This window comes from Lathyrus oleraceus, chromosome 3 (assembly GCF_024323335.1).
Source record: "Lathyrus oleraceus cultivar Zhongwan6 chromosome 3, CAAS_Psat_ZW6_1.0, whole genome shotgun sequence".
NCBI lineage: Eukaryota > Viridiplantae > Streptophyta > Magnoliopsida > Fabales > Fabaceae > Lathyrus > Lathyrus oleraceus.
In genome coordinates, this window is record NC_066581.1 from 203,583,604 (window position 1) to 203,597,935 (window position 14,332).

Genomic DNA, 14,332 nt, shown 5'->3' on the forward strand with positions numbered 1-14,332 from the left:
AAAGCATGAGTTAGTCTAAGAAAATTTGGTGCAAATGTATCTCTCCCTATAAATCACCATTGGTTTGGAGAAATTTCCATAAAAAAATTTCAACTAATGAGAACCTCAAGGTTAGAGGCTGCAACATTCCTTCTATTTGAAACCCGTGCAAGAAATTTAAAAAATACTAATTCACTTATTCAGCAAGTGCTCGTTTGTTCTTTTTATTTGGAATTGGTTGACCTAAAAAACAAACACTACTATGAACCTTGTTCTCCTTACTAAATGTATGAAAATCTTTGATACATGTTGGCCCATATGGTAAGTTAGGTTTGCTTTCGTCAATTATATATACTCTCAATGTTTTATGGCTCTACAAAAATCAGAAGAGATTCAATAACAAAATGATTGACTGGAAATCAACAATTAGCATGATCATATCAAAGGTGAGAAAAACACAAAAAATGAGGGTTTTAAATTGTGTTGCATTTAAATCTCTCTCTCTCTCTCTCTCTCTCAATGTTCTCAAACACAAAGAGTATGTGGAATAAAGTAAACAAATTAAGGATAAAGAATCACACACACAATATTTATAATGATTCATCCATTTAACGAGAGGAAAATTTAATCCCCTCACACTTTAGAGGTTTCCATTATAATCACACTTGATTATAGACAACTATTAAGACAACATAGTCTTAGATTTATTTACCCCACACTAGAGAACTTAATTGCCTTACCACATATAAGGATTTCCTTTCCTTAAACATTTAAGACTTGTTTTCCCCACACTAGAGGACTTTGAACATAAATTACAAAATGATTTGTTTACAACAACTCACATAAAATGGTAAACATAATACAACTTTATTACAAGTGACTAAATTTCTTAAGAAAATATAGTGAAAAAATGACACTTGTGACATTAATGTTAGTTCTTTGCTAATATGAGAAGTTTTACAAAGCTTACAAATATTCCAAATATTTTAGTGACACAACAATAGTATAGTTCAATTGTGGTATGGTGTGCACCCTTAAACATTTAAAGTTGTCTTGTATATATGACTTGGTGATTCTGAATTGATGGAAAATTATCCTTGCTAATCAGTTGGCCGTTGGGAAATGAGTTGTTGGAATTGTATTATATCCATGAAGTCCTTGTCCATTCATTCATTGTATCGATCTTTATCATTTTATTCCTTGTACAGACACAACTTCCATGATGTGATCATTGAGAATATTCTCTGTTGGTGACATATCATAACATGTCTCTGTCATTGAGGTGTACATGACCATCTTTTCATCTAGGCATTGATAGTTACTTGTGTTGAGTATAGATATTCATGCCTCTCTAGATACAAATAACCATTCTTGCCGCGAGGTGTAAATGGTCGGATTAGCATTAAAACAAATATTCAACCTTGTTGATTCAAGCATATATGTTTATCCCTTTCTTTAGGAAAAATAATCACATCCTACTAATTGAGTACAAATGATCATTTAACCAATCTTGTTGACAACACATGTGGATTGAAATAAATTCTAGGCTAATCACCTTAGTCTTTAAATCTCCTTTTATTATCCTTTGACACTATCTCTGATGAAAGTTCAAATTTAATGCATGGTGTGGTTTTTAGAAACCATGCTCATAAAATTTTGGTTATTTTGCCCTAAATTTAGGTTGTGCTAAAGCTTCCAAATTATTGAGTGTTATGAATAGGGGTGACAAACAAGCATGTCCGTCCCTGCAAAAGTTCTAAAAAAATGGGGCGAGAAGAGACGAGCATAGTCGATGGTGCATACCTAAAATTTTGGATCGCCCCGCGAAAAAGATGAGTGCATAGTGGAGCAAATATTCGAGTTTTGCACATCTAAACTTAAAAATTATAAAAATTCTTATTAACGTCCGCTCGTACAAAAGTTTGAAAAAAAACTAGACAGAATGAGACATACATATCAGAGCATGCAGACCTAAAATCTTGATCCATCTTCTTGAAAAAGCATAGACAAAACATATATGTCCAACAAACCGAATCTATTTTCACCCCTAATCATGAATGTTATTGAACTTATATTTGTTAAAGATGGAGAACATTTATGAATTGAAATAGATTATGATTATAAACTAACTAGTTATCTTTGTTTTTAAGTTTTCTTTATTCTTCGACAACTTAAAAACTACTTGTATTTTTTCTTGTATATTTTGTCTTTGAGAGAGATGCTACCCTCTTTGTATATTTTTTCTTGTTAATATATTTGAGTTGGTTTAAAAAAATATTTATACTCATATAACTATAAATATTTAATCATTAAAAATATTTAACTTAATTTATAAATAATTTTAAGCAGTTTAAAAAAATTTGTTAAATTGACTTTAATTGTTAAAAGAGTGAAATTATATTTGACAATGATACACATTAAATTCTCATTACAATATATATAGTTAATGCACTCACCACATAAGAGTCTCATTATAACATACTCAAATAGATCAATAATCAACAATTTTGTAAAAAATACTAAAAGCCAATAATCGATTATAACAAAGTAAGTAACATTTTTACCTTTTCAATTCAATGAAATTCAAAAGAAATACATCCACAATAAAAACGAGCAATTAACAATAATAAATCACAATTCCTCTAAAATCCTTTTCCTTTGTCTTCTTCACTTTTTCTTCACCATCTTCCTCTCCTTTTCCTTCTTCTTCGCCATCACCATCTAATCCAGCAACACACCCATTATCTACTACTCTCTCTCCTACACTCACATTACTCTCTTTCTTCACCCCATTTGCTAAAAATTCAAACTTTACAATTTACACTCTTCTTTTCATCCTTCAAATCTAAACCCACCAAGCTTCAGTGTTCATTTCCCTTTTCAGCTTGCGTGCTAAGAAAAGTAAGGAAGTGAAAAAGGAAGAAACTTTCCATCTGGGTCATGAGATTTGGTGTGTTCAATTGTTTAACATTCATCAGTTCTTAGCTTAGGCTTTTAATTTGAGCTGTTTTCTATTTACTTAGATCTCTTTAACTTAGAAATTGTCAAGTTTACTTTTTTAGGTTTTTCAGCTGTGATACCATACCAATAAATTTCCTTTGTAGAAGCTTGAACCTTGAAGATTAATCATGCATTCTTCTAAATGAACTACTTTTTGGGGTAGTTTGGGTCCCATCTGTGCTTAAAGTTTCAATTTTTAGTACTCAAGTTCAGCTTTTTGCTTTTATTTTGCACAATAGTCAAAAGGGCTTTCATTTTGTAATCTCTTTTTCTCCTTTTTAAGTTAGCATGGGTCTCAACACTGTCCAATTTCAAGATTCTCTGTTAAATTCATGGTGGTAACTTCCCAATTTGTTGCAAGATTCTGAGATTTTCATGGTGGTAGTGTGTGGTGGCTTGTTGAGTTTCTGAGCTTTGGACTAAGGTACCAAACTTTGCACATTTTTTTCCACTTTTGATTCTATTTGAGAAATTTCTTTGAAGCCCTTCAAATTTGACATCATAGTTTACCTAATATTTGACTTCAATGTATGTGTTTTTTTGTTGCCTTTTAAGCTGTTTTCATTGACAAAAACCTCTAACTTATCTTATCTTTTTCCACAGGTGATTGGTGTAACTGTGAGTTTGTGAAATTGAACTTATCATAATATAGACATGCTTCAATTGGAGTGTCTCCTTAGATTAGCATTGTTGCTTTGTGTTTCATTTGGCTTCTTGTTACATCCTGCTGTAACAGCTGTAATACCATTAGGTTCCAAACTCTCGGTTGTAGATAATAATTGTTGGGTTTCCACTAATGGCGATTTTGCATTCGGGTTCTTTAACATTACCGACGAACCTAACCAGTTTAGTGTCGGCATTCGTTTCAATTCAAAGTCTATTCCTTATAGCCAACAAACACTTGTATGGATTGCTGGTGGTCATGTCAAAGTAAGCAACGTGTCGTATTTCCAACTTACTCCACAAGGGGAACTTGTCTTGTTTGATTCCTTACACGGAGTCACTGCATGGACTAGTGGAACCGGAAACGGATCGGTTGTTTCGGCTGCTCTTCACGACAATGGAAATCTTGTTCTTATAGATGCAAAACAAAAAGTTATTTGGCAAAGTTTTGATAATCCTTCTGATACACTACTCCCCGGACAGAGATTATCTGTATCCAAGTATCTTCGGGCTTCATCCAAGGACCTAGAGACTAGTTACTATAGTCTTTACTTGAATGCTTCTGGTCGGTTGCAGCTTCGTTGGGAAAGTAATATTGTATACTGGACAAGTGAAAGCCATTCTTCTACTGCAAATCTCACTGCTTCCATCACATCCGATGGATCTTTTCAACTTCAAGACCAACATTCTAAAGCTGTTTGGAGTGTGTTTGGAGAAGACCACAACGATTCTGTGAGTTATCGGTTTCTTAGGTTAGATTTGGATGGCAATCTCCGGTTATATTCATGGATGGAAGATTCGCAGTCATGGAGATCTGTTTGGCAAGCTGTTGATAATCAATGCAAGGTCTTTGCTACTTGTGGCGAGCGTGGTGTCTGTGTCTTCAATGCTTCAGGTTCTGCTGAGTGCAGGTGTCCTTTCAAGACAATCGAAACTAACAAATGTTTGGTTCCGAATAAACAGGATTGTGCTTCTGGTACCGAAATGAAAGTGTACAAGAACATATATCTATATGGAATTTACCCTCCCGACGATTCGATTGTCATGAGTAGTTTGCAGCAATGTGAACAGTTGTGCCAGAATGACTCCCAGTGTACAGTTGCAACCTTTTCGAACATCGGTAGTCCACAATGTTCCATAAAGAAAACAAAATACATAACTGGCTATGAAGATCCATCTCTAACCTCAATATCATTTGTTAGGAGTTGCGCAGATCCATTTGCTGTAAATCTCAGTTTCACAATGTCGCCTCCATCAGAACCGTCTCCTCACAGGCTTTGTGTTTCTTGCTTGGTAGGAGCAGCGTCAGGAACATTTTTCATTGTTGGTTTTGTCCAGCTGGGAATTGTTTTCTTCATATGTAGAAGAAAAAGTTCTACTATGAGAAGAGTCACACTAGCATTCACATTCCCAAATTCGAAAGGTTTGATGGTGTTATCCTTTGCAGAAATCAAGAGCGTCACCGGAGATCTCAAGAATCAAGTTGGGCCAAATATGTTCAAGGGCGTGCTACCAAGCAATCGTGTAATTGCAATCAAAGACCTGAATGCATCCATAGACGAAAGGAAGTTCCGGAGCGCTGTTCTGAAGATAGGGAACATCCACCACAAGAACCTAATGAAGCTGGAGGGTTACTGTTGTGAGTTCAATCATCGGTATTTGGTCTACGAATATCCCAAAAATGGCTCGTTGGACAAGTATTTAGACGATTGTACTCTTTGCAAGAAGCTAACCTGGAGAAAGAGAGTTGAAATATGCTCAAGTGTCGCGAAAGCAATCTGTTATTTGCATTCGGGGTGTAGGGAGTTTATAAGCCACGGAAACTTGAAATGCGAGAATGTAATGTTAGACGAAAATTCAGTTGCTAAGGTGTCTGAGTATGGATTTGCAATAGTTAACGGTGAGGCTACATACTGCGGCTTTTCAGCAGAAAAAGACGTAGCAGACTTTGGCAAATTGGTGTTAACCTTGTTAACCGGGTGTCGCGATCACGAACAAGTCTGCGAATGGGCTTACAAGGAATGGCTAGAAGAAAGAGCAACTAATGTGGTAGATAAAAGAATTGACGGTTGTGCTAATTCGGACGAACTCGAACGTGCATTAAGAATCGCGTTCTGGTGCGTTCAAAGCGACGAACGTAAAAGACCTTCGATGGAAGAGGTAGTGAGAGTACTAGATGGTACATTGAATGTTGATCCACCACCACCTCCATTTCATTTGGCATTTGATCCACAAGAGAATGGTTCAGAGTCAGAAATAGAATCAGTGGTTTAGTAGTGTTTGTTATGGTAAGTTTACATTTTTTGTTGCCTTCAGATTGAACATGTATAGTATAGGACTAGACTAACATCTAGGGGAAAAATAGGCATGCCCTTAAAATTTTGTCCCTCAAAGCTATAAGAGGGCACTGATTGTAAAGTTTGAAAACCATGTTCATTTGAGTTTTATGGCATCTTTCTGATTTTAAGTCTTTTTCTGAATATTGCAAACAAAGTTAGTAACAAATTTGTGGTTGTTTAAAATAGATGGGGTAAGGTAAGTAATGATATGTCTATCTTTTGTTAATTAAATGACATGAATTCAAAAAATTTGTATTATTAATTTGTTAACTATTTGTTGGTAGTGTTTTTTGAATTTATCCTTCAAACTATTTACTGGTAAAAAACAATAATTATGAATATTTTGGTGAAGAAATAATTGAAATAGTTATTTTTTTTTGAAAAATGCATGTGAATAGAGTATTTTACATGATGGGTCCGTTTGGATCCAATCTCGATGGTTGACTGAGATAAAGTAATAATTGACTGAAATACAACTTAATTTTTGAGAAAATTTCAATTTACTGTCCAAAATACATGAAGACTTTTTGGCTTTTCAATTTTAATAACTTTTATAAGATCTTTCAACACAACTTACTCTAGCTCATTAAAATATATATATATATATATATATATATATATATATATATAATATATATATATATATATATATATATATATATATTATATATATATATATATATATATATATATATATTTAGACATAATTTGTTGTTTCGTTTTGATTCCTTAACTAAAAAATGTTACACATTAGTCCTTTAAAAACCATTTCAATGGTTCGTGCCATTAGTTTAAAAAAAATAATTAAGTATTGATTACATGGCATATGGTAAAATGACAGTTAGGCAAATGGTAAAATGTTGACTCAACAAATGTGTTATAAACGCCTTCTAGGGTTTAATCATCGTCTTCCCTCTTTTGTTTTCTCCTTCTTCTGAAATCACCATCATTCTTCCTCTTTACTTCTTTCATTTTCTCTGCGTTTTATTCAATCATCCTTCTTTCCTTCTTTCGTATTTTTCTGTGTTCAATCATCATCTTCTCAATGTCAAAGAATCCAAACACTGCTTCAATGTCAAACAACCAAAGCTTTAGGACTGTTGGATTTATGTTTCGTAGAAACAAGAGGATGAAGTGTTTTTGCCAATATGAAAGTGTTCTTCGTACTTTCAGTGATATGAATAGTGTGAACTATGGGAGAAAATTTTAAGGTTGTAGAAATTATAGAAATCACATGAATAAACACTGTAATTTCTTCAAGTGGTTAGGTAATTTCATACTCATGACGTAACTCATTACTATCATATTCCTCAATGTCACTTAATCATTTCCTTTAAGATATCACCTTCTTCATTCACATGATCAAGTGAACCACTCCTTTCACATGATCCTCCCACTTCCCTTTGTTTACATGGTCTCACAACATTGACTTTCCCATTCCACTTCCCTTTAGCCTTGCCCTTCTTCTTCCATTTGTTTTCACTTGGTTTTCACAAGCTACTTCCTCATCATCAACTACTATCTCTCCAACAATTGCTATATCATCTTCCGAGTCTTCAAAATTGACATTCAAAGCACTGCTTTCACTATCCTCAACGTCTTCTTGGTTATATTAATTACCCTCAACCTCTCCCCCCACCTCCACATCTTTTTGATTACAATCAACTCCCTCAACTCCTTCCGCATTACAATTTGGTCCCTCAATTTTTGCTTGGTTACAGGCAACTCCATCAGTGCCCCCTCCACATCCACATCTTTTTGGTTACAATCAACTCCCTCAATTTCTTCTACATCAAGTTTAGTCCTTCCATGTCTGCTTGGTTACATCCAACTCCATCAGTGGTCCCTTCCACCTCCACATCTTCTTGGTTACAATTAACTCCACCAGTGGTGCCCTCCAAATTAACATCCAATTCAGCACCAATGACCCCTCCTTGTTCAAACTTGTACTTTTCTCTTTTACCCACATCATCAAAAGTGACATTTTATTCATTATTCATAGCTTCCAAAATGTCCCTTTTTGCTTCATTTCCATTGGCTACTACATCATATTCTAAGGACATAATTGGCTCTTCAATATATTCAGGTTGTCCTACATGATGAATGACATATAAATGCACAAACCCGTTAATCGTTACTATGGTTTTCATTATCTTGGTTCCCATATCGTCTTTCAACAAAGCAAGCTCATCAATTCCACCACATCATAATACCAGAAACTCTCCACAACTGGATATCCTAAGTCCCTAAACACCCAACACTTCAAAACAACTCCGATAATTAGGATCTACAATCCAAACCTCCTTTAACACTTTGTAACCTAATTTTTTAAACTCAAGAAACAAACCCCCATGATGTCCAACACACTAAAATCTCATACTGTAAACCTAATAAGGATAATAAAGAATAATGCTTTACTGAAGAAAGTGGTAAAACGGAAAAGATCGATGAGGAATAATGGTTAACACTAGTAATCATACCTTGAGGAACTCTCGTTTGGAAATGCACAATGGATGTTAGCATTTGTTCAGTATACAAAAGGATTTAGTAAATTTCGTTTATTCTCTTTACTCTTCTTCGCACCACTCATCTTCCCCAGCCAATTTTAAGGTTTGAAAGTCGCAAAATGAATGCAACGAGTTTCATTTCTTCTCCTTTTGTTAAAATTTCATAATTTACATAGACAATTATAAAACAAAGAGAAATAAAAAAAGGGGGGTCGGATTTTACATGTCCAGCAAAACAAATGTTAATGTTTTTTTTCTTAAAGACTAACAACATACAACAAAAACCATTTTAGATTACATAATAGTTTTTAAAGGCTACTTTATAATTTATTTAAGAGATCAAAATGAAATAATTAATTAAATTAAGAGACCAAATCATCAATTAGATTTATTTATTTATTTCTGAAATTTAACACATACATGTTAGATTGAAGTTAAATTTGATTTAAATTGGGCAAGAGTTTGATCTTGAGTATATTTGGAGAGTTAGAATAAAAAAAAACTCTAAATACGAAAGAAAAATAATTATGATTACATACATAGTTCCATTAAATAAACTTTCAAAAAAATGTCTAAAAAGGATTAAAATTAGAATGCAAACGATGGTGTGGGATCAAAGGCTCAGAAGGAAAATTATAAACCGAAAATATTATAAAACTATATTATGGTCGAGTTAGCAATACAAGATGTGGGACGAAAGCTATGGTGGAAAGTTATAAACTTTACAATATTAAACATATTGTTGAACTACAACTCAAGAAGCCCGTCTAGCTCAGTTGGTAGAGCGCAAGGCTCTTAACCTTGTGGTCGTGGGTTCGAGCCCCACGGTGGGCGTTTATTTTTGACTCTTAGCCGCATCACACCTTTTGTTTTAACAATTTTATGAGTAACTCAGTACCATACCATACAATATTTTAGTTAATAATATAAGTAATACATGAGCTCTCATATTTAAATAAGTGCTAATAATGTTAATACCATACTTACCCAAACGATACTACACTTCCCTCCACTCCTAAAATACTTGCTCACGTTTTTCGTTTTTTTATATCAATTAATTTTAGTGTGAATTCTGTATTTGTAAATAATTCACATTTCCAAGTGGATAAGGTTGACATAGATCTTAGAGTTGTTAGGATATTTAGAACTAATTCATGTGAGATAAAAAAATTAGTGTATCCGTATATTTTTCTACGGTATTGATTTTTTTTTCCGGTATTATGATGCTGATGTATTTATAATTTCATGGGTCAAAATCGAGTCTTCCAAGAGTATAATAACTATTACTAGAATGGGTGATTGATTCCCTGAAATCCAGGAGGTGCAGTTAAGTCCCACGACTTCCTATGTAATGTCTCTTGATCTGGCATATGCTTTATGCACAGTCACATATTATGGAGGGAGAAACTGAAGGTTCGAGTGACATATATGGTAAACAGGCGCTCGAATAAGGGGCACGGATTGTAAAGTTTGAATACCATGAAATTGTGACCTAGGAAGGCCGAAGGATTAAGCTAAACTTAAAAAATTGTTATTTCTTGTGTGTGAGTCGAATTACTCACAAGTTATGACTAAAATTAAATCAAACTGAGGAGAATAATTTTTGTGTGTGTCTGTGACTCGAATAACAATTTTAACTTGATTCGAATCATGCAACACTCTGACTCGAATCATAAGTTGCACATGATTCAAATCACAAAAGTCTCGTTAGCAACTGCCTGATTTGAATCACACTTTACACATGACTTAAATCACAAAGTTTTTCACATTTTTCTATTTGGCTTTGTTCAAATTGATTCGAGTCAAGCTTTATACATGACTCAAATCATGCCCTTCCATGACTCAAATCGTAGACTTAACATAACTCGAATCACAAGGAATTAGTCACTTCTTTTATGTTGGTCTTGTTTCATTCTACTTGCTCACTTGATTCAAATCATCAAATGTTCTTGACTCGAATCTAACAACCATTTTTTTAAACCTATTTTTGTGCTTAATCTCCAGCACATATAATTCTTTTGTGATCTAACTCTTTCACAAGTAAGTAACAACTGAGAACACAACAACAACTTCTATTTTTGATAACTCAAAATCTCTTACAAACGAAATTTCTTTCATCTTCAACCTCTAGTTTGGATTCATATCTTGATTATCAAGATTTGTAATTGTTGAGGGAAACGTGTCTTGAAACTAACATTTCTTGAAGAGTTTGTAAAGATTTTCCAGAAGGCTTGCAAGATTGTGGTTGTTGTGATTGGTGGTGATAAAAATTCTAGTGAAAAGAATGAGGTTATTCACTCCAAGTTGACCTTAGTAGTGTTGCGTGGAAGCCTACATACAAGATATGAGTTCTTTTCAAACATAGCCTTTTATTCCTCCACCACACCACTGTTCATAACATAGTAGCATAATGGTTTATCTTCAGCAGTTTTATGTGGTACAAAATCCCCGTCTACTTCAGAGACTTCCGACACCATATCATATTCGGCAGGAAATACCGACACGATGCCACAGTTGACAACGAAATATTCACCATAAGTAGCATTATTAGTATCATCGTACATATCGTCGTCTGGTGACGAATTGTATTCTTCATCAGACTGTGGGTAATACTCAGGTTCTTCCTCACCCGAATGAGGAGAATATTCAAGTTCCTCCTTATTCGACTAAGGAGTGTATTTAGGTTCTTTCTTATCCTCGAACAGAGATGTACATTTTGTGCTTTGGGTTGATACTATTCCTTTCTCTCTTGAAGAGTCCATGGTCATGGACATTGTATGGTTTGCCACGATTTTCCCTTTTTCAACCCACATTCCTTTTGGATATTATCTTTCCTGTCCAGAGCTTTCGACAAGTTTCAGCCGTGAAGTCAAAGCCTCTTTCCCAGCATTCTTGTTTCTCTGATAATGCCTCCATTGCGTTCTTGTCATAGGTTTTTCCCTTTTGTAATTAGGGGAAACCACATAGCCTATAGGTTCGACCCTCTTCTCTGAAGTCTTTGCTTATTTCTCTAGATCAAGTACTTTCCACTTTGGCCTTTTGCTCCCCTTCTGATTCACAGGTTCCACCCACTTCTCTTGTGGGATATCCGACGGAGGACGAAAGGTCTTTGGTCAAGGCTGTTTGAATTTCCTTTTGTTCTCTTCATTTTGACGAGATGCCCCACTTTTGTCGAACACAAACCTTGGGTGTTGGGCTTTTCCTCTTCCAGTGCCTTCTTCTTGTCACTTTCATGCTTTTCAGAAACTTTCTCATTGAAAATAGCATTGCACCTTGGACATAGCACCGCCTTCGACCCACTCACTCTGAATTTCTCCTAGAAACTAGTTAAGTCTTCTCCAGCTTGAGGATAAACTACCTCTAATTTTGTCTTCAGTCTTTTTGTCGAAACCATTAGTAGTTTCAACAATCACGCATTCGAAAGATTCACCAACAAAAGACTCGTTGAGACCATCAGTAGTCTTAACCATCATGCATTCGAAAAGCTCGGAATATAAGGCTTCTTCGACCTTAAAAGGATCTATGTCTACTTGCATATTTGGCCTTTCGCCAAATCGAAGCCTGCTCTTCTTCAAAGCTTTCTGCACCAAATCCCTGAAAAGAACACATTGAGATGTTTTATGACCAAGAAAATTATGAAACTTACAGAATCCCCTTTTCTTTTTCTTCTCTAATGGGGAATCTTTTAAACCTTGGGGAATAATAATTTGACCATCTTTAACTAACAAATCTAATATCTCGTCACATTTAGACACATCGAAAGTTTAAGTTTTAGTAACGTATTTATCTATTTTCTACGTTTCGATGGGACTTTTCCCGTTTGATGGTTTCAACGATATACACGTGTAAGGAGGTCCTGGCTTGGACTCAACCACGTTAACCTCGCTTTCGTCGACAAGCTCTTCATCGTCAGAAGAGTATTTGTCAGCTGCTACATAAGACACTTTCTCTTTCTTATGGTATCTACCAGTTTTGGTTTTTTCTACTTTCAAGCGTTCGATTTGTCAACTCTATCAACTAATTGTGCCATATCCCTAAGATATTGTGTGTCTAACTTTTTCCTGATAGAATAGTCTAAACCGCTTGCAACTATTTCAACTAATTCGTGCTTATGGACTTGAGTAAAGCATATTGCTTTTAAAAGTCTAAGCTTATTGAGATATTGATCAACTGACTCAACAGTCTTTTGTTTGACGCTGGCCAGTTCTTTCAAACTTATTTTCGACTGTCCCATATACAACTGTTAATGGAACAATCTCTCTAATTGCGTTCACATATGGACAGATTGTGGAGGTAGCTTCATAAACCAAGTGAACACATTATTTGTGAGAGAACTTGGGAAATATTTCATTTTCAGGTCCTCATTGTTTGCTATGTCACCAAGTTCGGTTTGATATCTGGCAACATGTTCGATAGTAGACTTTTCAGTGTCTCCGACGAACTTGGTGAACTTTGGAACCTTCCATCCCCTAGGTAATTCTGTTTGTAAAACAAAGTCTGATAATGGAGACTAATAGGTTGGACTTTTAAGGCCTGGGTTTACCCTATTTCGAACCATGATTCATTCGACAATGACCTCTAAATTTTGTTCCCCAGTCATCACATCTTGTTGAAACTGCCTGACCACATGGTTGAGATCTTGATTTCTATTGACTAACACAATAGGAGGCTGTTGGGCCACCCCGAGTATTGGTTCGACCACCTGGTGTTCTTAGTCAATCGTTTCATTGAACAACTCCTTATGTCGGACTGGGGTTTCCGGTTGAGGTGGAGGTGGGGGAGTCTGTTGAAATTGTGCTATGGGAGCCCCTAGGAAATCCCTTATTTGGGTCATTTGAGTTTCTAGTTGTTGGTAAATATGAGTTGAATCTTGAAATAATGATCTAAGTATGGTACCCATTTGTTGAGTCAACATATGGACCATTTCGTGATTACTTTCATCCATCTGTTGTCTCATGACTGCGACATAGCTTAATGTGAAAGTTGGGATCTGTCGCATCTCGAAAAATACAATTCCTTGCGATGGTCGCGGAAAAAATTAGTGTTCGAACAGAATCGCCACCGAACTTTATTCATCCCAATAAAGGGTTAGGGAAATATCGATAAAATCTTTAGGAAATGGAATAATGGTCGTCGCAACCATATCCGGGTTCAGGAGTGGATTACGCAAGAGGAAGGTATTAGCACCCCTCACGTCCGCTGTACTCAGCAGGAACCTTTTAGTTCTAATTTGTTTCGAGTGTTAATTTATGTTTGTTTGTTATCTTTGGGTTATAAAATTATTAAAAAATAGAAATGGATGAGAACCTCAAAAAAGGAAAGGGGAGGTTTTTTATTAGTGTGCTCGCGAAGATACAACAATCTCCTGCCTGCGTATCCTTATGGTATAATAAGGAAATTAGAGCATTTGTAGTTCGGGGAACTACGGTTGGTTGGTCTTTTTTATGAACAACTGTTTTACATCGCATCCTAAGGCCTAAACGTTGGCTTGTCTACTCTCGGCGGAGGCTTAAGCACTAGTTTGTTACGCGCATTAGAAAGGATTAAATGGTGTTCTTTTGAAAGGAGTTTAGGTCACACGGAGGTGACAAGTTGGATTAATACGTTGAATGTTTTGATTTGTTGAGATGTTTTTGGTTGGATGACGATTACTCGGATAGTCGAGTAAGACAACTCATATCCTAACAGTCGGGAAAGGGAATAAAAGACTCTAGACCACTTTCTTTTTCATCCTTAATTATAGAAAGGATTTGATGATAATTAATGTGTTTTGAACGGATGATGAATACTCGGATAATCGAGTAAGACAACTCGTATCCTAATAACCAGGAAGAGGAATAGAAG

General features: G+C 35.3%; 1 protein-coding gene and 1 non-coding gene across 2 annotated transcripts; both read left to right on the plus strand.

Moving 5' to 3' along the window:
- Positions 1-2,587: 2,587 nt before the first annotated feature.
- Positions 2,588-6,109, plus strand: LOC127126302 (G-type lectin S-receptor-like serine/threonine-protein kinase SD3-1). The gene is made up of 2 exons (XM_051055203.1): positions 2,588-3,403; positions 3,583-6,109. The coding sequence occupies exon 2, from the start codon at positions 3,634-3,636 to the stop codon at positions 5,914-5,916; it is 2,283 nt and encodes a 760-aa protein (XP_050911160.1). The 5' UTR covers positions 2,588-3,403; positions 3,583-3,633; the 3' UTR covers positions 5,917-6,109.
- Positions 6,110-9,249: 3,140 nt separating this feature from the next.
- On the plus strand, positions 9,250-9,322 carry TRNAK-CUU (transfer RNA lysine (anticodon CUU)). The gene has a single exon. It is a non-coding gene; the product is annotated as a tRNA-Lys (tRNA).
- Positions 9,323-14,332: the final 5,010 nt, after the last annotated feature.

What these genes read in the sequence shown, in the direction of transcription:
- LOC127126302 (XM_051055203.1), top strand. Translation starts at nt 3,634, where the DNA reads ATGCTTCAATTGGAGTGTCTCCTTAGATTAGCATTGTTGCTTTGTGTT.